Here is a 25,485-nt window from a genome sequence, read left to right as displayed (position 1 = left end):
ACTCAATCAATATAGTATTGTGTATATCTGCTGGGGAAATTTGCTGAGGCTTTTTCTTCAGAAGCGTGAAAATAATAAAATTGTTCAATTAACTGTGGAATCTAACACAACAAGCATCTGGAAATTCTGTATTTACATAATAAAATAAATTACGATATGAACTCAAACTCGACACACTTCAATCTAATGAAAAGAGGATATCAAACAATCGTCCTCAACATGACATGAAAGCGGTACCGATGCACCAAGTCTGGACGGTGAACAGCTCCTACCCCCAAGCCATAAGACTGCTAAATAATTAGTTATATAGTTAACCGAATAGCTACCCGGACTATCTGCAATGACTATTTTTACACTAACTAATTTGACTCGTCACGTACGCTGCTGTTACTGTTTATTATCTATCCTGTTGCAGTCACTTTATTCCTAGTTAAATGTAAATATCTACCTCAATTACCGTGTACCCCTGCACATCGACTCGCTGCCCCGTGTATATAGCCATATTATCCTTAGTCAATGTGTATTTATTGTTATTTTTATTAATACGTGTTATTACATTTCTATTATTTTTCTATTTACTTTCTCTCTACATTGTTGTGAAGGACACCTAAGTAATCATTTCACTGTTAGTCTACATATGTTGTTTACGAAGTATGTGACATTTGATTTGATTTTGAAGTTGTATGCATTGCACTGACAGAGGAATCATAGATGAGATCGGACTGCAATGTAACTCAATAATACATGATATAGGACAAGTTTATTAAAATGCATTGGAGAGATGGAGCACATGAGAACTTACACGATATCTGAAGACAGTGGGCCTGGCTTCAGCTTTTGTATCTGTGGTGTAGGGTAAATCAACAATGTTGTCATGGCAACATTTTCAGATAACGATATTGTTTCTCAAGAGCTATGGGACTTTCTGAACTTTGGCCGAGCCTAGCAACTAATGACGCCAAAAGCATTACTTTACTTAAGTAATAATTACTATTACTTAATTGATACCCAATATTTACTTAACCAAACACACACCATAAGTAAAAAAAAATCCAATCACTTTTTCCTACCACAAGACCTCATACACCTTACACCAATAAAAGTTCAACACGTGCTGTCATTTTTAAATGAATTGAGGTGAAATAAGTGGAGGATAAAATATTGCACACAAAGAAAAAAAGTGGACTAATGTCATATTTTGTGAGAGAAGTGAACATTATCTACGCTCCTCTTCTCTTTGGTCTTTCAATAAGTAAACTGCAGGTGGGGCTGCTGTCTTGATATAACCACAATCTGGAGTTTATGTTTCAGCCCAATGATAGCTACATTAGCTGAGGGTATACAAGATCTGATTTCATTCCAGAAGAGTTACAGGTTGTGTTGAGGGGTGGTATTCTGCCCTCTGAGCCCATTGGCATGGTGCAGATAGGATCACAGTAGTGGAATGGGGTAGTGGGTTTTTAATGAGTGTAGAGTTAATTGGAATGGTATTTTTGGGGGGTATATATATTTTTGGGGGGGTATAGAACATTTATTTGATGTTTTTTTTTTCATTTTGTAAGACAAAGTATAATGGGCATATATTATCATCCAGTTGGGGGCGGTAATGCCACATTTTCGATCCCAACCACCGTAAAAATCCAGAGGAGAAGAAGAAGAAGTAGTTCCGGGTAGGCGTGGACCATTCTTCAGAATAACGAAAGCGTTAGAACTGTGCTGTCAAGACGATAACCGTTGTATGTATTACTACAGGTATGTCTTTGCACGTTTGTACTTTCTGATATCGAAAGAACATGTCATAACATGGTAGGTAACAAATCCGTAACAGAGGTTGTTATATTTTTGTGTGTGTGTCAAACCGAGTGAGAGAAGAACGTGAACAAATATTTTACATGTCACATAGCTAGAGATTTGGGGTTTGTCTTTTTGAATGTACTGTACGTTATTTCAGGGTAATTTAATAAAGAATCAATTTAATTGAGATGTTATTGTTTTTTTGTTAAAAAAAAGGCTCACGAGCATGTAAAATGGCGGTGACCATTCTGTCTGTGGTTAATGTTATGACACAGTAAAAACACCACATCAATCAAATTGTAGTCAGTCAAGAAAAACACCTGTGAAAATGTGTATCTTAGACGAAAATCTGTGCTTTTCTCCTAAACAACTGCCATTAACACAACTTTCCAATGATGATTGAGAAAAATGTAGGATATTCTGCCATCATTATTTTGTAAGGATTGATCTGAAATCAGAATAGGAAATACCTTTTTATCAGTAAAATCACTGTGCAAGCCCTAAACATATTATAACCTATGTAATAATTGCATTGTTTGCACTATAATCTGTTAGTTCATATGCCTTGCTCCTGTGGTATATAGGCTTAAGGCCTAGACAATAAGACACAGTGACAGAATAAATTCAACCACACCTTTGTTTCATTACAATACCGGAGAGCAACATCTGTCCAGTGAAGTCTACAAAACATATTGCATGTAACAAACAGTTATATGACCGACAGCATGGTCAATCAAAGTAATGTTTCATACATTTTCAACTATTGATTTAGAACCGTGGAGAGTTACAGCAAGTCACAAAAAAAACAGGAGCTGCCTCCACTATTCCAGCACCATTTCAACTTCAACATTTCTACATCTAATCACCTATGCTTAGTCTAATAAAGTGATAACTAAAAGATACCCAAAACTATTTAGTCCAATCAACGTAAGCTAAACATGTTGTGGCTGTCCATGGCACTGGTTTGTGTGTGTGTGTGTGTGCGCGCGCAAGTAGAAAAAACATGTTGACTCACCCTACTTGTAGAGAAACGCCAATGCTATCCAACTCTTTCATGTTTCCTAAACGGTCTAGAACTCTGTCATACAGTACACGCTTTAAGTTTTTGATGTCCTAGGCTACCTGGATAAAATACCAGCTCACTAGGCTTTCCTGGGCAACAATGCGCCAGGCCAGCTAGGTAACATTAGCATACTACAGTGCATTCGGAAAGTATTCAGACCCCTTGACTTTTTCCACATTTTATTACGTTACAGCCGTAAAAAAAAAATGTGATCTACACACAATACCCCATAATAACAAAGCAAAAATAGTTTATTTTAAATTTTAGTTAATTACAGCATTGAGTCTTCTTGGGTATGACGCTACAAGCTTGGCACATCTGTATTTGGGGAGTTTCTCCAATTGTTCTCTGCAGATCCTCTCAAGCTCTGTCAGGTTGGATGTAGGGTGTGGCTGCAAAGCAATTTTCAGGTCTCTCCAGAGATGTCCGATCGGGTTCAAATCTGGGTTCTACTTTGGCCACTCAAGGACATTGAGACTTGCCCCAAAGCCACTCCTGCGTTGTGTTGGCTGTGTGCTTCGGGTCGTTGTCCTGTTGGAATGTGAACCGTCACCCTAATCTGAGGTCCAGAGTGCTCTGGAACAGGTTTTCATCAAGGATCTCTCAGTACTTTGCATTGTTAATCTTTTCCTGACCAGTCTCCCAGTCTCTGCTGCTGAAAAATATGCCCACAGCATGATGCTTCACCGTAGGGATGGTGCCAGGTGTCCTCCAGATATGATGCCAGAACAGCCTCAATGCACCTTGGCATAGATTCTACAAGTGTCTGGAACTTCCTGTGTAGAAGCATTTCATGCTTTCAATATACTTTGTATCCCTCATTTATTCAAAATGTTTCCTTTATTACATATAAAATGGACAGAGTTGCAAAACAAAATGGAAAATAAAGTAGCGGATAAAGTTTGGAATGACACAATTTCATGCGTACCATCTGTATCACAGTCTCTAAAAGGATGAATTTGGGTGTTTTTGTGCTGCCTTTGTTTTTTCCGTGATATCACGGAAAAGCACAAAAACCCACAGCAGTATCGCCCAATTCACATGTTGTCATTCCTACTGCCTCTGATCTGATTTTTTTTTTTTTACCCCTTTTTTTAACCCCTTTTTCTCCCTAATTTCGTGGTCTCCAATTGTTGTAGTAGCTACTATCTTGTCTCATCGCTACAACTCCTGTACGGGCTCGGGAGAGACGAAGGTTGAAAGTCATGCGTCCTCCGATACACAACCCAACCAAGCCGCACTGCTTCTTAACACAGCATCCAACCCGGAAGGAAACACCATGCACCTGGCAACCTTGGTTAGCGCGCACTGCGCCCGGCCCGCCACAGGAGTCGCTGGTGCCCGATGAGACAAGGACATCCCTACCGACCAATTCCTCCCTAACCCGGACGACGCTAGGCCAATTGTGCGTCGCCCCACGGACCTCCCGGTCGCGGCCGGTTACGACAGAGCCTGGGCACGAACCCAGGGACTCTGATGGCACAGCTGGCGCTGCAGTACAGCGCCCTTAACCACTGCGCCACCCGGGAGGCCCACAAATGCATTTTTCAATGATATCTTAGTGTTGGAGTGTGCCCCCGGCTATCCGTAAATAGAATTTAAAAACTGGAAAATCATGCCATCTGGTTTGTTTAAAGTTTTGCCTTTGCAGAAATCCCTGGTTGAAAAAATGTGAATATTTCACCTAATTTCAGTTTGTGGCCAAACAAGCAGCCATTGTGTAGAGAATCATCGTACCATCTAAACCGCTGTGAAATATATTTTACATCACCAAGAATAATGTACATTCAGTTGTTTGACGCTGGTGTACAGTACAAGACCGAAAGTAAAGGACTCAAACACTTAACTTAAGAATGGAAAGCACAGAAATGGCACACATAGAATGTATCTACCGCTTCTTAAACTTGCTTTCAATGAGACTGAAAGATCTATTACACACATTTGTGCGTTTGGTCGGATTGCCCAAAAAGTTACATATTGTTGCTTTGATATAAGGAATTTGATGTATAGCATTTAAGTTTGACAATTTAGTTATTTTTCCACCACTGACGATCTGGTTTTTGAGAGTGAAAATATACAATGAAGACAAGGTTATTCAGTAAAATAGTACATAGTGCTGCCTAAAACAAACTGCAACCTTGTACTAAAATTTTTTGAGTCAGTTATGCATTTATATTCATTTATTTAATCTACTATAGGTTACATGTACTTACTTTGTCATTTAAAGTGTGCACTTTGTCTAATGTAAATGAATGAATGTTTTGTTGTCAATGTTTAGCTGCCTGATCTATTGAAATTAGATAAGTGATTAAGAAGTGTTAGGTTCTAAATAAACAGTGTAAAAAACTAACAGACAACTAGTCAAAGCTCCAAACAAATATATTCACCCACTGGGTCAAACAGTTGCATAAGACAGACATGTTTACACAAACTCCTTGCCCACCTAGACAGACATGTTTACACAAACTCCTTGCCCACCTAGACAGATATGTTTACACAAACTCCTTGCCCATCTAGACAGACATGTTTACACCAACTCCTTGCCCACCTAGACAGACATGTTTACACAAACTCCTTGCCCACCTAGACAGCCATGTTTACACAAACTCCTTGCCCACCTAGACAGACATGTTTACACAAACTCCTTGCCCACCTAGACAGACATGTTTACACAAACTCCTTGCCCATCTAGACAGATATGTTTACACAAACTCCTTGCCCATCTAGACAGACAACTCATCTCTGTTGCTAGGCAGGAACTTAAGTGGTTCCTCTCATTGGTGCAGTCATGGCCCTGCCTCCTATGTGTGTATGTCATAGGAGTGTTCCTTCATCTGACCTGACCTCGGCCCACATTCCTCACTCCTCCCTAATCCACGGCTATACAACCTTATCAGTGGCTGAAACCAGACCGTTGCCCTTCTCCTCTCCATATCATACATGAGATTTAACCATAACATGTTCTGACAGAGTGTAAACCTTCTGCACTCCCCTTTCTCCCTCAGCACATTTGCATACACCCAGTTCTAATATGTTAATATGAATGAGGATATTTCAAGTTAGAACCCAAGAGAATAAATGTAATATATTTTTAGAGAATAGAGAAAGCACCAGAACTGTCAAGTAAATAACTTTTTGTGTCTGTTTCTCTTTTTTATTACAGTCCGAGGCCAGTAACATCAACAGTGAGGACAAACCCAGCCTGCCTCTCTCCTTTCACACTGAGTCCAAACGTACAGTCACTGGGTCCTGATTGTGACAGTTGAGCCCAGTTTGCACTGCAGGATCCAGAGATGGCATCAGTGAAGCTGGAAGACTGCAGTCAAACACTGGAGCTGAATGTCAACATTAAAGATGAAGAAGAGGAGGAGAAGATTGGGAAATCTGTTAGTCATGGTAAGAGCAGGTTCTGTCTATAAGTTATCTTCAGAAGTTAGACCTCCACAAGTTATGACCCAGTCGGTTGCTAGGTTGAATTCTGTAATTCAACATCACACATCCCTGAACAACTGGTCTATCTGGAATGATCAGAGAGTAGACTAAAGAAGTGAAGTAGACAAACTGACAGTGTTTTGAAGTTGTATGAAATTAGTCTATGTAGTTAGTAGGCTTGGGTGGTATACTGTATACCAGGGTATTTGGAAAACGCCACAGGATGGCTTTTCAATATCGTTGAAACTATTTATTTGATTAAAAAAAAGCTCATATTTGTATAAAGGCTCCAAGGTCACCCTTGGAGCCTTTTTCCTCACTAGGTTTCTTCCTAGGTTCCTCCCTTCTAGGGAGTTTTTCCTAGGAACTGAGCTTCTACATCTGCGTTGCTTGCTGTTTGGGGTCTTAGGCTGGGTTCCTGTGAAGGACTTTGTGACAACTGCTGATGTAAAAAAGGGCTTCTTAAAATACATTTGATTGATATATACAGTTGAAGTTGGAAGTTTACATACACCTTAGCCAAATACATTTAAACTCAGTTTTTCACAATTCCTGACAATTAATCCGAGTACAAATTCCCTGTCTTAGTTCAGTTAGGATCACCACTTTATTTTAAGAATGTGAAATGTCAGAATAGTAGTAGAGAGAATTATTTATTTCAGCTATTATTTCTTTCATCACATTCCCAGTGGGTCAGAAGTTTACATACACTCAATTAGTATTTGATAGCATTGCCTTTAAATTGTTTTAACTTGGGTCAAATGTTTCGGGTAGCCTTCCACAAGCTTCCCACAATAAGTTGTGTGAATTTTGGCCCATTCCTCCTGACAGAACTGGTGTAACTGAGTCAGATTTGTAGGCCTTGCTCGCACATGCTTTTTCAGTTCTGCCCACACATTTTCTATAGGATTGAGGTCAGGGCTTTGTGATGGCCATTCCAATACCTTGACTTTGTTGTCCTTAAGCCATTTTGCCACAACTTTGGAAGTATGCTTGGGGTCATTGTCCATTTGGAAGACCCATTTGCGACCAAGCTTTAACTGATGTCTTGAGATGTTGCTTCAATATATACACATAATTTTCAATTCCTCATGATGCCATCTATTTTGTGAAGTGCACGAGTCCCTCCTGCAACAAAGCCCCCCCACAACATGATGCTGCCACCCCCGTGCTTCACGGTTGGGATGGTGTTCTACGGCTTGCAAACCTCCCCCGTTTTCCTCCAAACATAACAATGGTCATTATGGCCAAACAGTTCCTTTTTTGTTTCATCAGACCAGAGGACATTTCTCCAAAAAGTAAGATCTTCTTCCTTGCTGAGCAAGGAATCTATCTACCCTTTCAGGTTATGTCGATATAGGACTCGTTTTACTGTGGATATAGATACTTTTGTACCCGTTTCCTCCAGCATCCTCACAAGGTCCTTTGCTGTTGTTCTGGGATTGATTTGTACTTTTCGCACCAAAGTACATTCATCTGTAGGAGACGCGTCTCCTTCCTGAGCGGTATGACGGCTGCCTGGTCCCATGGTGTTTATACTTGTGTACTATTGTTTGTACAGATGAACGTGGTACCTTCAGGCATTTGGAAATTGCTCCCAAGATTGAACCAGACTTGTGGAGGTCTACAATTATTTTTTCTGAGGTCTTAGCTGATTTCTTTTGATTTTCCTATGGATGTCAAGCAAAGAGGCATTGAGTTTGCAGGTAGGCCTTGAAATACATCCACAGGTACAGTGCCTTGCGAAAGTATTCGGCCCCCTTGAACTTTGCGACCTTTTGCCACATTACAGGCTTCAAACATAAAGATATAAAACTGTATTTTTTTGTGAAGAATCAACAACAAGTGGGACACAATCATGAAGTGGAACGACATTTATTGGATATTTCAAACTTTTTTAACAAATCAAAAATTGAAAAATTGGGCGTGCAAAATTATTCAGCCCCCTTAAGTTAATACTTTGTAGCGCCACCTTTTGCTGCGATTACAGCTGTAAGTCGCTTGGGGTATGTCTCTATCAGTTTTGCACATTGAGAGACTGAAATTTTTCCCCATTCCTCCTTGCAAAACAGCTCGAGCTCAGTGAGGTTGGATGGAGAGCATTTGTGAACAGCAGTTTTCAGTTCTTTCCACAGATTCTCGATTGGATTCAGGTCTGGACTTTGACTTGGCCATTCTAACACCTGGATATGTTTATTTTTGAACCATTCCATTGTAGATTTTGCTTTATGTTTTGGATCATTGTCTTGTTGGAAGACAAAATCTCCGTCCCAGTCTCAGGTCTTTTGCAGACTCCATCAGGTTTTCTTCCAGAATGGTCCTGTATTTGGCTCCATCCATCTTCCCATCAATTTTAACCATCTTCCCTGTCCCTGCTGAAGAAAAGCAGGCCCAAACCATGATGCTGCCACCACCATGTTTGACAGTGGGGATGGTGTGTTCAGCTGTGTTGCTTTTACGCCAAACATAACGTTTTGCATGGTTGCCAAAAAGTTAAATTTTGGTTTCATCTGACCAGAGCACCTTCTTCCACATGTTTGGTGTGTCTCCCAGGTGGCTTGTGGCAAACTTTAAACGACACTTTTTATGGATATCTTTAAGAAATGGCTTTCTTCTTGCCACTCTTCCATAAAGGCCAGATTTGTGCAATATACGACTGATTGTTGTCCTATGGACAGAGTCTCCCACCTCAGCTGTAGATCTCTGCAGTTCATCCAGAGTGATCATGGGCCTCTTGGCTGCATCTCTGATCAGTCTTCTCCTTGTATGAGCTGAAAGTTTAGAGGGACGGCCAGGTCTTGGTAGATTTGCAGTGGTCTGATACTCCTTCCATTTCAATATTATCGCTTGCACAGTGCTCCTTGGGATGTTTAAAGCTTGGGAAATCTTTTTGTATCCAAATCCAGCTTTAAACTTCTTCACAACAGTATCTCGGACCTGCCTGGTGTGTTCCTTGTTCTTCATGATGCTCTCTGCGCTTTTAACGGACCTCTGAGACTATCACAGTGCAGGTGCATTTATACGGAGACTTGATTACACACAGGTGGATTGTATTTATCATCATTAGTCATTTAGGTCAACATTGGATCATTCAGAGATCCTCACTGAACTTCTGGAGAGAGTTTGCTGCACTGAAAGTAAAGGGGCTGAATAATTTTGCACGCCCAATTTTTCAGTTTTTGATTTGTTAAAAAAGTTTGAAATATCCAATGTATGTCATTCCACTTCATGATTGTGTCCCACTTGTTGTTGATTCTTCACAAAAAAATACAGTTTTATATCTTTATGTTTGAAGCCTGAAATGGGGCAAAAGGTCGCAAAGTTCAAGGGGGCCGAATACTTTCACAAGGCACTATACACCTGTCAATAAGCCTACCAGAAGCTTCTAAAGTCACGACATAATTTTCTGGAATTTTCCAAGCTGTTTAAAGGCACAGTCAACTTAGTGTATGTAAACCTCCGACTTCAACTGTACACTGACAGTTCAAAACATTTTAATATCGAGTGGCACCCCCCCACACACACACAGATATGTAGCATGGACTCTAGGGCTGACACCATTTAGTCGATTATTTGGTCGATAGGCTGTTGGTCCACCAAGATTTCTTTAGTCGAGCAGTAGCAAATAACAAAAAAAATCATGGTGTACAAGACACCTGTTTGATTCACCCCTGTCTGAATGGACTAATCCATTGTGGAGGCTGTGGGGATGGCACAGTCCATCACTCCAAGACGTGCTACTGAAATTGTATATGGTTATATTATGTAAGAACAATGGTGCAACACTAGTTTAATTGTTTTTAAACTTATAACAAATGTGCTTTTTCCCATGTTGGATAGTGGTCGATGTCTGTGGTTCTGAAACACATCAATGCGCTTGAGAGAAATGTTGTCAGTAGTTTATTGAATAAAACAAAAATGTTAATTTTACCAAAATACATACACACAAATAGTAAAATTACTGAAACTGATAATTTTGTAGTGGTCTCTTAATTTTTCCAGAGCTGTACATCAACAGAAATAATACAGATCTTGCTTGTGTTGCCTGTTTGAGTGTTTGTTTAATAGCCTACTGATTCCATGAGCACAGAGCCTCACGCAACCACATGTTGGATAAACAATTTCACGAATTCGGCTGTTTGTAGTCTTTGCTATGCTGTAATAAACGCTTTACTTTCTCTCTGTTAAACAGCCTCCCTGGTATTATTTATGATTCATTTAGTGTCCGATAATAATAACAATACCCCTCCCTTTTCTTGATCTTTCTTGATTATTACTGTTATTATGATCATCATTATGATAATAGGTAATGCCGTTATCATTAGTGGGCTTAGTATAATAGCCTTGTATAACCACCATCCAGATGTAGGCCTAAGAGGGCATCCTGTTTAGTCTTAATACCGTAACTTACTTAGGCCTATATTTCAGTACTTATATAGGGTACTGTATCAGTCAGTCATTAAACAGCAGACGAGTCATTCATGATTTTAAATGCAATCAAGCATTTTAGTTTTAAAATAAAATAAAAAAGCAACACTTGAATAATTAGCGTAAACAATAAATAAACAGGTTCCATTTCAGAAATTGCTTTCACATATGTGACTGTTTTTAGTCTTTGCTGTAATAAAGGCATAACATTTTTTGTTTTTTACAACAGGCTCACCGGTCCGCTTATAATTTATTTAGTGTTGTTTACATTGTTGCAAACGGTCAGAAAAAGGATATTGTAATCTAACAGCACCTGTTTGGCCCACATAATATGCTGACAGCGTTTGCTCCTTCCCTCATTTGTCTTGATCTCCAGTATTTTCCATAACTAGTCACATGTATTCCATATATCTGACTTCCCCTTTCCCTCCTGAGCAACCAGTAAACATTCTCCTGTTTCGAGTTTGCCATGTCCTCCTCATCAATTTTACTGTTATGATGTTCTGAGTTTGTTTATGTGATTATGATGTGCTATAGGTTAGGCCCTATTGATCATGTGCATGCGATGCATACATATCTCTCATAAATAGAGCAAGGATTGAGGGAATAGGGAATGTTTTTCCTAAACAAATGAGGGATTTCGGCAACAGAACTTTTCAGTCAGAAATGGGTGTTATTATGTTGCAGCTTCAGAATCACGGACAGCGCAATAAACCCTTTTGATGTTCTGTGGTGGTCGGTGCAGCAGGGAGGAGAGTGAGACAATGGGTGCTAGTCACAGTGACTCACTGTTAATAAAAAGTCTGAGTCCTGCACAATCAAATCACTTGCGGTCGGACTCCCTCTTGTCATATACCTTTATTTTGAAGGTTAACCGCAAAGTCCACTATTGTGGCTAATCCTTATTGTGGCTAGCTACACATAGATGGGTCCGACCACCATTAATCAAATAAGAACAGGCTAGCTATTTATTTTCATGAACTGAAATTCAATTTAATAGGCGAACCACAAGTGACAACCTAGCTAATACCTATGATTCCTAAATTATTGCTAAGAATAATGAAAAGGACTGCAGTTTCTACTGGTCATTGTTTTCAGGCTGGTTGTATTGGTGCTAACTAGGTACCAAGCTAAAGCTAGCTAGCCACCCCAGAAGTTGCGGTCAAACAAATTATGCTTTATTACCAACGCCGTAATAAACACATCGTTCGTGGCCGGTGTTTGCTTGTTAGCGGTGTTTGCTTGTTAGACTTTTTTGTACAGATTTAACAGTGCTACTGTATCATTTTTGACACGTAAAGACTCAAATCGCGTTCCATAGTATGCATGTCGAGAAGCTAACAGCAGTGACTCTATTACTGTGTAACTCCGGTAGTGCAACATCCTGAAAAATAGCGCACTTGGTAGTGTGTACCGGTGCTCGACCAGTCGGCGAAAGCCGACATCACCCATGACAGAGAACGATTGATTGTCAAGGGCAATGAATTCCATTATCTTGGCTTTAATGGATTTCGCCTTTGAGTTGTCTCACTGAAATGTTCTTACTCTTTCAAATGACTGCTCGACTTGTTGGCGGCTCGATCCACACAGCAGACATTGAATGGGCTAGGTTAGGAATGCGATGTCGCACGTGTAGCTTCATTTTACGTGGCGTCATTACGTAGGTATGCACGGTAGCTTTATTTTACGTGGCGTCATTACGTAGGTATGCACGGTAGCTTCATTTTACGTGGCGTCATTACGTAGGTATGCACGTGTAGCTTCATTTTACGTGGCGTCATTACGTAGGTATGCACGGTAGCTTTGACGTTGCTTTTTAACATCGCCGTTAAACTACACATCAGGCCGATACTGATGTTGGCATTTTTCGCTAATATCGACAGATTCCGATATGTTCACCGATATATCGTGCATCCCTAGTCTGAATACTTATATAAATGTGATGTTTCTGTTTTTTATTATTAATACATTTCTAAAAAACTGTTTTTGCTTTGTCATGGGGTAATATGTGTAGATTGATGAGAAATAACAAACAATGTAATCCATTTTAGAATAAGGCTGTTTACGCAACAAAATGTGGAAAAAGTCTAGGAGTCTGAATAATTTCCGAATGCACTGGAGAAATACATGTTTAAACATGTTGGACCAATTGATTAGTTGAAAGAACAAACTACTCTTGGTTAACCACATATTTTTTGTTGTTGTTGGGGACAGCCCTATTGAACTCTACAAGGTGTTGAAAGGGTTGTACAGGGAGGCTGGCCCATGTTGACTCAAATGCTTCCCACAGTTGTGTTAAGTTGGTTGGATGTCCTTTGGGTGGTGGACCATTCTTGATATATAAGTTAAACTGTTCAGCGTCAACCTAGCAGCATTGGAGGTCTTGACACAAACCGGGGCGCCTGGCACCTACTACCATACCCCATTCAATGGCACTTAAATCTTTTGTCTTGCCCATTCACCCTCTGAATTGCACACATACACAATCCATGTCTCAGCTGTTTCAAGACTTAAAAATCCCTATTTAACCTGTCTCCTCCCCTTCATCTACACTGATTTTAAAGCGGATTTAACAAGTGACATCAATAAGGGATCATAACTTGCACCTGGTCAGTCTATGTCATGGAATGAGCAGGTGTTCTTAATGTTTTTCCCATTCTGCGTATGTCACAAAAACTTGACTTTTTTTCCTGATGCTGTTCACACAGGTGACGTTGAGACATTCTCTACATCCAGAAAGCAGCAGGAAGATCACAGAGCTAAGAGGTCTCACCACTGCCCACATTGTGAGGAGATTTTCCCAATGCTATCAAAGCTAAAAATACACCTAAAAATACACACAGGAGAGAATATGTATTCCTGCACTGACTGTGGGAAGAGCTTCACAACATCAAGGGCTCTGACAGTTCATCAGAGATGGCACACGGGATTGAAGTCTTTCCCCTGCTCTGACTGTGGAAAGAGTTTCACAACATCAAGGGCTCTGACAGTTCATCAGAGAGTGCACACAGGAGAGAAGCCTTACTCCTGCTCCGACTGTGAAAAGAGTTTCTCCCGATTGGATAAGTTAAATAGGCACCAACTAATACACACAGGAGAAAAGTCTTACTTCTGCTCTGACTGTGGGAATTGTTTCGCCCAATTTAATACCTTAAAATCTCACCAGCGTATGCACACAGGAGAGAAGCCTTACTCCTGCTCTGACTGTGGGAAGAGTTTCTCTCAACTGGGAAGCTTACAAACACACCAACGTATTCATACGGGAGAGAAGCCTTACTCCTGCTCTGACTGTGGGAAGAGCTTTAGAACATCAGGGGCTCTGACAGTTCATCAGAGCGTGCACACTGGAGAGAAGCCTTACTCCTGCTCTGACTGTGGGTGCAGATTCTCTCAACGGAGAAACTTAAAAAACCACCAACATATACACACAGGAGAGAAGCCTTACTCTTGCTCTGACTGTGTAAAATGCTTCACAACATCATATGAGCTAACAGTTCACCGGAGAACACACACAGGAGAGAATCCTTACTTCTGCTCTGACTGTGGGAAGAGTTTCTCCCTATTGGATACCTTAATCAAACATGAACGTATACATACAGGAGAAAAGCCTTACTCCTGCTCTGACTGTGGGAAGAGTTTCTCTCAACAGAGTAACTTAAAAAGACACCAACGTTCACATACAGGAGAAAAGCCTTACTCCTGCTCAGACTGTGAAAAGAGTTTTTCCCAATTGGATAAGTTAAATAGTCACAAGCGAATACACACAGGAGAGAAGCCTTACTCGTGCTCTGACTGTGGGCAAAATTTCTCTCAACACAGCAGCTTAAAGAAACACCAACTTATACACACAGGAGAAAAGCCTTACTTCTGCTCTGACTGTGGAAAATGCTTCACAACATCATCTGAGCTAACAGTTCACCAGAGAACACACACAGGAGAGAAGCCTTACTTCTGCTCTGACTGTGGAAAATGCTTCAAAACATCATCTGAGGTAACAGTTCACCAGAGAACGCACACAGGAGAAAAGCCTTACTCCTGCGCTGAATGTGGGAAGAGTTTCTCTCAACAGAGCAACTTAAAAAAACACCAATGTTTACATGCAGGAGAAAAGCCTCACTTCTGCTCTGACTGTGGGAATTGTTTTACCCAATTATATACCTTAACATGTCACCAGCGTATACATACAGGAGAGAAGCCTTACTCTTGCTCTGACTGTGGGAAAAATTTCTCTCAACACAGCAGCTTAAAGAAACACCAACGTATACATAAAGGAGAAAAGCCTCATCAGTTCTCTCAGACCAGCTAAGGTTAAAGTCCATCACTTAATTCTCATGTCATAAAGTAAGTGGTAACACTGAATTGGATCCTATTGTTTCTCACTGTGAGAACTGTGCAGAGGAAATGGAGAATTAGAGAATGTTAGCCTCTCTTTACTAATCAGTGTACACCTTGTCAGTTTTGGTGTGTTTTGTTAGCTTCTACTGTAAAGAGGATCAGTTTTCTGTGGGAATAAGCTAGTAGACACAACATGTATCAGATAGAGATGGTGTGAGGATCAGTTTTATGTGGGAATAAGCTGGTAGACACAACATGTATCAGATAGAGATGGTGTGAGGATCAGTTTTCACCTTTTGTTTGGGTGGATATATATTTTTTGACTACTAAGGGACTGTAAGGTATTTATAATAAGGGATACCTGGAGAAAATCATATCTCTCTGAAATGGAAATGGATGGCCCTCCCTTCAGTTAAATATATTTTTACCCGACCCTCCCTGAACACTTGACAACAACAAAAAACAAGTGACCCTCCCCTATACCCAAAATAATAATTTAAATATGAAGTGGATTGCAGAGAACATGCCTACTGTTTACCCTCACTCCTTGGACAGACCAGAGTCTTAGATATGCTGTTTTAGAAACTGTTCTTCGTTTTGTAAGCGTTACATGGCAAAGTAGCTAGAAGGTTGTGGTTTTGCAGAACACCGTGGATAAGGGTAGGGGTGAACATACAGGTCCCTCCACTAATATTGGGACACTTGGTAAATATGAGCAAAACGGGCTGTGAAAAAAATGTGTTTGCTGTTTATCCTCTTGGTGTTTCATTCAAAATATTAACAAAAATCGAACCTTTTAATTAAAGTAAAATGACTGAAAAAAATACATGTGAAATAAATGTTTTTCTTCAAAACATGTGTTGCACAATTATTGGCACCCCTAGAAATGATTATGAGTAAAATCTAACTGAAGTATATTCCCATTCATGTTTTCCGTTCTTAAGTTCACCTGAGTGATTAGGAACACTTAAGTGGTAAGCCGTGACTTCCTGTTTCACTGGGGTGTAAATATATGGTGACACACAGGCCAATAGTCCGATAGTCATCCATCACTTTTGGAAAGTTGTGATAATGTGCGACAAAAGGTTGTTGAGCTGCACATTTCCACTATCAGGGCAATAATGAAGAAATGTAAAGTTACCGGAGATGTTAACAATGGCCCTGGAAGAGGACATGTGTCTATATTGACCCCACGCACAGTGAGGAGGATGGTTCCAGTGGCAAAAAAAAATCTCCAAGGATCACAGCTGGAGAATTACAGACGTTAGTTGGGTCTTGGGGTCAGAAAGTCTCCAAAACTACGATCAGACGCCACCTACATAACCACAAGTTGTTTGGGAGGGTTGCCATAAAAACGCTGTTGCTGTCATCAAACAACAAACTCAAGCGCCTACAGTTTGCCAAACGTTACTGGATCTTTCAATGGGACCAGGTTCTATGGTCAGATGAGATCAAAATAGAGCTTTTTTTATTTTTTAGAGGTGGGATTGGTGTAGATAGAAAGATATCCATACAGAAAGTACCTCATCCCAACTGTGAAGTCTGGTGATGGATCTTTGATGTTGTGGGGCTGTTTTTCTTCCAAAGGCCCTGGACCACTTGTGAGGATACATGGTATCATGGACTCCATCAAGTACCAGCAGATATTAAATCTAAACCGGACTGCCTCTGTTAGGAAGCTTAAACTGTGCCGTGGTTGGATCTTCCAGCAGGACAATGATCCAAAGTACACCTCAAAATCAACACAAAAAATGGTTTACTGACCACATAATCAAGGTTTTGCCATGGCCATCCCAGTCCCCTGACCTGAACCCCATAGAAAACCTGTGGGATGAGCTGATGAGGAGAATCCACAAGTGTGGGCCTCGGAATCTGAAGAATCTGGAGAGATTCTGTATGGAGGAATGGTCTCAGATCCCTTGCCATGTGTTCTCCAACCTCATTACACATTATAGGAGAAGACTCAGAGCTGTTATCTTGGCAAAGGAAGGTTGCACAAAGTATTGAATGAAGGGGTGTCAATAATTGTGGCACACACACTATTGTTGTAAAAGTTTGGGGTCACCTAGAAACGTCCTTGTTTTTGGAAGAAAAGCACATTTAGTGCCTATTTAAAATAACATAAAATTGCCTCCCTCTTATTTCTTAAATTGGAATATATATTCTCCAACACAAAGCGCTCTTGTTGTTAGTAGCCTAAAGCCATTTTCATTTGAAGACCGTTTAACTGAATTAGACCTTCTCGAATTAGTCTACTTTCAGCACTCATCCGTTGTCCATCTGTAATGTAAATTACTCTGATATGGTTTATGGAGATCAATAACTCTAAAGAAATAGCTTCATTATATGCAATGAAACATATTGTTTTAATTCAAATCAATTATAGTCGTAGCTCTAGTTTTCCTCGTCTTCAGGTTCCCCCTCTCCAACTGAACAGGACATCAGTAGGCCTAGTCCGCGCACACAGATTTTTTTTTTTTTTACAGCCTCACCTCCTGAAATCAAATCAAATGTTATTTGTCGCATGCGCCGAATACAACAGTGAAATGCTTACTTACAAGCCCTTAACCAACAATGCCGTTTTAAGAAAGTGCCACCGTACACAGCAGTCATTGGTAGGTAGCACTGAAGGGTTTACCTCAGCAAGAACAGGGCAGGCCGGGGCTCATGATTACATTTTTAATTTATTTAACTAGGCAAGTCAGTTAAATAGCATGCTCTAGAGGTAATGTATGTTATTGCTGTATAAGTGAGTTAGCATGTTTTAGATGTAATGTATGTTGTTACTCTATAAGTGAGTTAGCTAGCATGCTCTAGAGGCAATGTATGGTATTGCTATATAAGTGAGTTAGCTAGCATTCTCTAGATGTAATGTATGTTATTGCTCTATAAGTGAGTTAGCATGTTTTAGATGTATGGTATTGCTATATAAGTGAGTTAGCTAGCATGCGCTAGATGTAATGGCCGCATTAGCTAATACACCGTTGTTACAGATTCATACTATCGACAGCCATCAACATCATTGAGCCCTGCAATTCTATGTAAGAGTTGCGGTTAGAGCGTTGGGACAGTGAAACCAAAAGTGAAAAATCTGTCGACGTGCCCTTGAGCAAGGCACTTAAGAACATATTCTTATTTAAAATGACGACCTACCCCGGCCAAATCCAGACGACTCTGGGACCATTGTGCCACCCTATGGGACTCCGAATCACGTCCGGATGTGATGCAGCCTGGATTGGGAACGCCTATCCATTGCAGTGTAGCCTAGTTTTATATATACCATCCCAGCAGCGCAAAAACTAGGGAAGGAGTCAATTTTCTTAGAAATATAACTTTGCACTGTGCTTCTCCCTGCATGGTCTTGGTATAGCCTAGGCCTATAGTATAGGCTATGGATCATGTTGGATTCTAACTACTTTATTGAACTTTGTATAGGAAAGTTACTGTGAGACGAGTATAGAAGGTGTCTGTCCAGACATGTTTTGTTCTTGCTGTGTATTAATATTCCTAAGGATGGAGGTTAAGAGCAACAGGCTAGTCTCAGTTCCTGATAAGTCAGGTTAGTTTCTGTGGAACTAGGGCAAGGAGAGAGGTGGAACTCAACATCGAGATGAGGACAACAGTTGAAGAGAGAAGAAACCTCTGGGAGGAAGGCGGCAGGGGTCCACCCCAACCACAGTCCCGTCTCACACACCTCTCCGCTCACGCTGCTCTGGACTCAGGCAGGGCCATGACAATGTAATAAGTAAGAGGAACAGAGACTGATTGTTTATCTTGGAAGTGGTGAGTGGTGACTCCACCTAGTTGGAAGGTATAAATATATGCTTGTGTGACTGAAGCATCCAGTGGGTTGAATAAAGCTGGTTTGTGCTTTTACTAGTTGTCCATCTGCGTTTCTACTCTGTTCGTTCAGAGCTTGATATTGCGGACCCAGCAGAGAATCAGGGATGAGGGGCATCATGAGATACTATAATATGCAACTAATTCTCAAACCCTGAGCAATGAGACGTTTAATTGATTACAAATTACATGACCCTCCCCTGAATTTAATGAATGAATTAGTTAATTAAGTTGACTAACCTTGAACGGTAAGACACATCTGCTTGCGTCTTGATCCACTCGGGTAAACATTGAATGAACAAATATAGCAGGCTTCTTCTGCCCATGTTACATTCTTCGTAGTAATAGACGTCGAGTTGAGAGATGCCTCCGTGAAACCCACCTTGCCAGATTCTCCATTGAGTCGTCTTTGAACAGCCTGTGTGTGATGAGAACTCGATCTGTTGGAATAAATTGATACAAGCCGTATTTTAAAGAGCGCTCCATAAGCCACGCCCCAGTGGGCAGAGTTAGCACGTTGGACTGGGACACGTTTTAATACAATATAAAAAGCTTCTAATTTTACAATGGGTCCGCCATGGCTCTGTTTAGCCTAATTATGCAAATATATTTGAGATCAGTGTATTGCAGTTAATGCCTTATTTGACTTAATAAGCTAAATATATTTCAGTAGTAAACAACGAAACAATAACGAGGCCCAGACAATTCATTATAGAACATACCAGAAAGCTTATAATCCAAATGATTGTGATCATCAGGCACCAGTGTTTGGAATACATTGACGTCATTATCACGCAGACCTTTGACAATGGTCTGTTTTGTCAACGACCTGAATTTATTCCAAAAACTGGGGTTAACCAAATGATGCCAATAATAATGATGCCAATAACAGAATGGAGACTTTTAATTTGAAAACGTGCAGGATACCTCTTTCCGGTTTCCATTACTTGTTTTATACTGTGTAATGCTTGTTCGGGTAGCACTCTTCACAGGCCGTTTGGTGTACGCTTTCTTTGTTGGTGAGATGAAACTGCCAACATTCTGAAAGGTATTATTGTACATCAGAATTGCAACAAGATTTGTACAAGCCTAAAATGTTTGTCCGTAATCGTAACATGTTCACAGATGAAAGTTCACGTTTATGTTTCATGTATTGCTATTCTTACAATCCTAACACTTTAGAATGGATTTTCTTACGATCCTTACGATACGCACGTTCAACGTTTTGGAAGATATCTGGCTCCATAGATGTATGACACATTGTATAACAAGCGATGTCACAACGTACATCACAACATTGTTTTAAACATTTTATTTATAAAAGTAGAAAACAAAAACACACACAACAAAGTATATTACAACATTGTGTATCTTACAGCATTTGATTTTAAAAAGTGAAGAATTAAGAAAACCACACACACCATGAACACCTAACATTTGATTTATAAACATTTGATTTATAAAACCCCCAGTGAAGAATAAAAACCAGACATAAGTCTAGTTTGGATTCATCACGTGTCGTCATTAACCAACTACAAAACATATTTACATACAGACTGTATTTAAGTATAACATAAACAGCAGGCCTATGTGTGTCAGCCATTCAGTCCACTATTCAGTACCCACAATGCCTATGGATAGAAACAGTCTTTGAACCACACAGATGTGTTTGAGACAGTATAGTAGTCACACAAGTTCTCATAACCCTCTAAAACTTTTATTAGATTAAAACAAGTAAAAACGGTCAAGTATTGACATCACAGACTGTGGCTCCCTTCAGTAACCACGAGCACAACCGTTCCTTTTAACTGGCGGCTTTATTCTGTAGTTTTAGTCAGAATTATCACCTTCCGTGAGAAGTATAAAGTAAATGAAAAATACAGTTAAGCACACTCTTACAACCTTATCTTACGAGTGACTTATTAGCTTGGTATAACTCTGAAGTGCTTACATACATAACAGTTTAACCGGCGTTATAACGGGTTCAGATTAAACACATGAATAAAGGAAAAAATACCTCATTGGCTGCTTATTACAGAAGGGAGGAAATCAAACTTCACACTTATTATATAAGTGTATATATGATATAGTACTCTATATCATCTTTATGTAATGCATGTATCACCAGCCACTTTAAACTATGCCACTTTGTTTATATACTCATCTCATATGTATATACTGTACTCGATACCATCTACTACATCTTGCCTATGCCGCTCTGTACCATCACTCATTCATATATCTTTATGTACATATTCTTTATCCCTTTACACTTGTGTGTATAAGGTAGTAGTTTTGGAATTGTTAGCTAGATTACTCGTTGGTTATTACTGCATTGTCGGAACTAGAAGCACAAGCATTTTGCTACACTCGCATTAACATCTGCTAACCATGTGTATGTGACAAATAAAATTTGATTTATTTGATTTGAGCTATGGTCTAAAACAAACATAACTGACCAGTGTTTGAAATACAGTACCAATAAAGTAATCATCACACTTTAATTTACTCCATTTTAGAATAGTTCCAACGGCTGAGCCTAATATAGTGTATAAGAGGTCATACAAGAAGTTTTATAGTGAGTCATATGTTGATGAGGTAAATAATATCTGCTGATCTTTGATGTGTAATGAGGAGCAACCAGACACTGCACTTGACACATTTATGAAAGTGCTTAATCGAGTTACTAATAAGCATGTACCCATTAAGAAAATGACTGTAAAAACTGTTAAATCCCAGTGGATTGCTGAGGAATTGAAACATTGTATGGGTGAGAGGGATGAGGCAAAAGGTATGGCAATTAATCTGGCAGCCCAACTGATTGGCAAACGTATTTCAAATTAAGAAATCATGACTAAATGAAATAAAACTATACTATGAAACAAAAATAAATTATATAAAGAATCCTAGTAAAAGGCTTTGGAGCACCTTAAATTAAATATTGGGAAAAAAGGCAAACTCAGCTCCATCATTCAATGAATCGGATGGCTCATTCATCCCAAAACCAACTGATATTGCCAACTATTTTAATGACTTTTTCATTGGCAAGATAAGCAAACGTATGTGTGACAGGCCAGCAGCAAACGCTGACACAACACATCCAAGTATATCTGACCACATTATGAAAGACAAGAATAGTACTTTTGAATTCCGTAAAGTCAGTTTGGAAGAGGTGAAAAAAATGATTGTTGTCTATCAACAATGACAAGCCACCAGGGTCTGACAATCTGGATGGAAAATTACTGAGGATAATAGCCGATGATAATGCCATATCTTCAATTTAAGCCTATTAGAAAGTGTGTGCCCTCAGGCCTGGAGGGAAGCTAAAGTCATTTCGCTACACAAGAATAGTAAAGCTCCCTTTACTCAAATAGCCAACCAATCAGCCTGTTATCAACCCTTAGTAAACTTCTGGAAAAACGGTATTTGACCAGATAGTGTAAATTCATAGTAAACAAATTGACAACAGACTTTCAGCACGCTTATAGGGAAGGGCACTCAACAAGCACAGCACTGACACAAATGACTGATTGGCTGAGAGAAATTGATGATAAAATGATTGTGGTGGCTGTCTTGTTAGACTTCAGCGCAGCTTTTGACATTATCGTTCAGTCTGCTGTTGGAAAAACATATGTATTATGGCTTTACACCCCCTACTATAATGTGGATAAAGAGTTGATTGTCTAACAGAACACAGAGGGTGTTCTTTAATGGAAACATAATCCAGGTAGAATCAGGAATTTCCCAGGGTAGCTGTTTGAGTAAAGCCAGTGTGTCTATGTATGCGGATGACTCAACACAACACACTCAACAGCTAGGAGTTACCTTGGATTGTAAACTGTCATGGTCAAAACATATTGATACAACAGTAGCTAAGATGGGGAGAAGTCTGTCCATAATAAAGCACTGCTCTGCCTTCATAACAACACTATCAACAAGGCAGGTCCTACAGGCCCTAGTTTCTACCTTCTTAACAACACTATCAACAAGGCAGGTCCTACAGGCCCTAGTTTCTACATTCTTAACAACACTATCAACAAGGCAGGTCCTACAGGCCCTAGTTTCTATCAACAAGGCAGGTCCTACAGGCGCTAGTTTTGTCGCACCTAGACTACTGTTCAGTAGTGTGGCCAGGTGCCACAATTGTAGTTGGCTCAGAACAGGGCAGCACGGCTGGCCCTTAAAAGTACACGGAGAGCTGACATTAATGATATGCATGTCAATCTCTCATGGATCAAAGTAGAGGAGAGATTGACTTCATTAATGTAAGTACTGTAATATGTTTGGACCCAGGAAGAGTAGCAGCTAATGGGGGATCCCTAATATATACAAAATACAAATAACATACTGGAACAACAATGCAGCAATGCAACTCATTTGCATGTATGCGGTCACCATGACTACCACTCTACCAGGATGATCCAATAAGGTTGTACTAATACATTTAGAATGTACTGGAGATTGTTGTGGTCCTGAAAGACATTAACATCAATGATACTGATCAGAGTCAGATCATGTTGTAGTAGTGTACTGATATAACTGCTTTGTGGGTATTTACAGTTACATATTCTCCAGGGAGGACATTTGATACTGAAAAGCAATTCAATGTTTTCTAATCTATTACCTGCAGTAAGTACAAACACTGTTTACTTGTTTCAGGGTCATCATTTTGAGTGTTGATGGTTCTTCTTGTTCTCTGTCATTGGCTGTGGGATTTGGGCTAAAGATTGTCAAACTTACAAAAACAATGTCAAAGTAATACTGTATTTTCTCTGTCATCTGAACAGTAAAACTGACCTTCTTGTTGTATTTCTCAGTTTGCACCACAGTACCACAGCAATGAAACACAGTGAACCCATCACTGCACCAATCCCTGTTGGGTAACATGTGAAAGATGACAAGATGAGAATGGTACAATTCACAGATAAGAGTGTCAGAGATTAGTTGTGGTCATTAGATTAATGACTTACCTCTGATCCTGTCACCATCAGTGACCTCAGGTACACCTAGCACAGAACATACAGAGACAGTACTTCAGAATGACACCAGCATGTTGATTGTTACTGTAGGCATGTACAGAACCATTTCATACCAGGAAATGAAGCTTGTGTTCTAGCTGGAATAACCATGGATACGTTCTTGGTGACACCTCCAGAGAACAGTGACACCATACAGCCAACCCTGGTGTCTTTGTCAGGTAGACTGAATGCTGCCAGCGTAGAAGTTATGGTGACCGTGACAGTTCCATTGAGATGGGTGACATTGGCCATTGTGGAATTTTCTAGAATTTCTGTGTCTTCCCAGGTTACTGTAGGAACAGGCCGTCCAGTAGCAGAACAGGACAGAGTGGTGTGACTGTTGTTGGTTTGTGTGATGAGGAGTGAGGGTCCATACAGCTCTATAGAACAACAGACACAGTTCACAGTGAGACCACAATGATTCCATTGAAATTATTTACTAAATGAATCCATTTACATGATTTACTAAATGATTCCATTTTGATAAATGGTTTCAAGACATTGGATGTATGATCTGATAAAATGGCTGCTTGAAGTTCTGGAGAAGTTGTTCTGGGTCAGTCATTTACAGTACATTATGTTGTCAGATTTTACCATTGACTTTGAGGCAGGTCGTTCCACTGATAGCTCCCTCTGGAAAGGTGTTAAACAGACACTTGTAGCAGGACTCGTCTCCTCTTGACACTCCTCTGATGACGATAGAGCAGTTCTGCAGTCCCTCGTCTTCAAACTCCACTTTCCCCTTAAAACGTACGTTGACATCAGGACCTCGTTTGCTGTAAGTGGCCACATTTTCCTTCGGCCCTGGTGTCTCTTTCTGCCAGGTGACTTGCCGCACGTCTTTCGGTGTCATGAGCTCACAGGTTAAGACTGCATCTTCTCCCAGGGTTGCTGTGACATCCTTCTGTGTTTTCACTAATTGAGAGAGCCCTGCATGAAGACAGTTACACACTACTTAAAACTAGTACTACAACACACACACACACACACACACTCAGTTGGTAGATTATGGTGCGTTGTGGGCTTGATTCCAGCTGGGACCATATTATAAAAAAATGTTTTGCATTAGGACTATTGGTATATGGAATTATGAGACTTAATGAGTCTGTGTCTATACTGCATTATTAACCTATCATAGTGCATTATGAGTACATGTATAATGCTGTATAATGCATCATGCATATGGGATTCATAGAAAGTTTTAGCCAATACGCAGTATATATTCACACACAACATATTGTGGTGTAGTACTCAGAATGGTCAGAAGGGGAAGTACATTACTAGTCTAAAATCTAGTCTAGGTATCGTATTTATTTAATCTTTATTTAACTTGGCAAGTCAGTTAAGATCAAATTCTTATTTACAATGACGGCCTACCCCAGGCAAACCTGGACGAAGCTGGGCCAATTGTGCACCGCCCTATGGGACTCACAATCACGGTCGATCACTGAGATGCAGTGCCTTAGACCGCTGCACCACTCAGGAGCCCAAAGGAAGTCTTGCATGAAGGGGATTTTAACCCGACCGTAGCATGGGTTCTTGTTTTGACAATATGTGGAAAAAGTGGAGTCTGAA

The 25,485-nt window shown here is 40.1% G+C and overlaps 2 protein-coding genes across 3 annotated transcripts in view; one reads left to right on the top strand and one right to left on the bottom strand.

Moving 5' to 3' along the window:
• The first annotated feature begins 1,667 nt into the window (after positions 1-1,667).
• LOC110496958 (uncharacterized) lies at positions 1,668-15,906 on the top strand. Its single transcript, XM_036951691.2, has 3 exons — positions 1,668-1,752; positions 6,021-6,253; positions 13,426-15,906. Exons 2-3 carry the CDS (start codon positions 6,151-6,153, stop codon positions 15,021-15,023), a joined length of 1,701 nt encoding a protein of 566 aa, XP_036807586.2. The 5' UTR covers positions 1,668-1,752; positions 6,021-6,150; the 3' UTR covers positions 15,024-15,906.
• A 4,283-nt stretch (positions 15,907-20,189) lies between these two features.
• The window catches only part of LOC110523347 (OX-2 membrane glycoprotein), an 18,096-nt gene continuing 12,800 nt past the window's right edge, over positions 20,190-25,485 (bottom strand). The window contains exons 2-6 of one of the 2 annotated variants that reach the window (XM_090207418.1): positions 24,505-24,840; positions 23,985-24,290; positions 23,863-23,898; positions 23,690-23,765; positions 20,190-23,598 (exon numbers count right to left, since the gene is read on the bottom strand). In XM_090207418.1, coding sequence (XP_090063544.1) covers positions 23,592-23,598; positions 23,690-23,765; positions 23,863-23,898; positions 23,985-24,290; positions 24,505-24,840 — 761 coding nt within the window. In that variant the 3' untranslated portion in view covers positions 20,190-23,591. Of the gene's footprint in view, positions 23,766-23,862; positions 23,899-23,984; positions 24,291-24,504; positions 24,841-25,485 lie in introns of both variants that reach the window. The other variant, XM_090207417.1, reaches the window with a different exon arrangement.

The sequence above is a fragment of the Oncorhynchus mykiss genome, chromosome 18, assembly GCF_057628025.1.
Source record: "Oncorhynchus mykiss isolate SJ-2025 chromosome 18, ASM5762802v1, whole genome shotgun sequence".
Classification (NCBI taxonomy): Eukaryota; Metazoa; Chordata; class Actinopteri; order Salmoniformes; family Salmonidae; genus Oncorhynchus; species Oncorhynchus mykiss.
The sequence above is the reverse complement of the archived record's forward strand: the minus strand, read 5'-3'. Positions and strand labels throughout refer to the sequence as shown.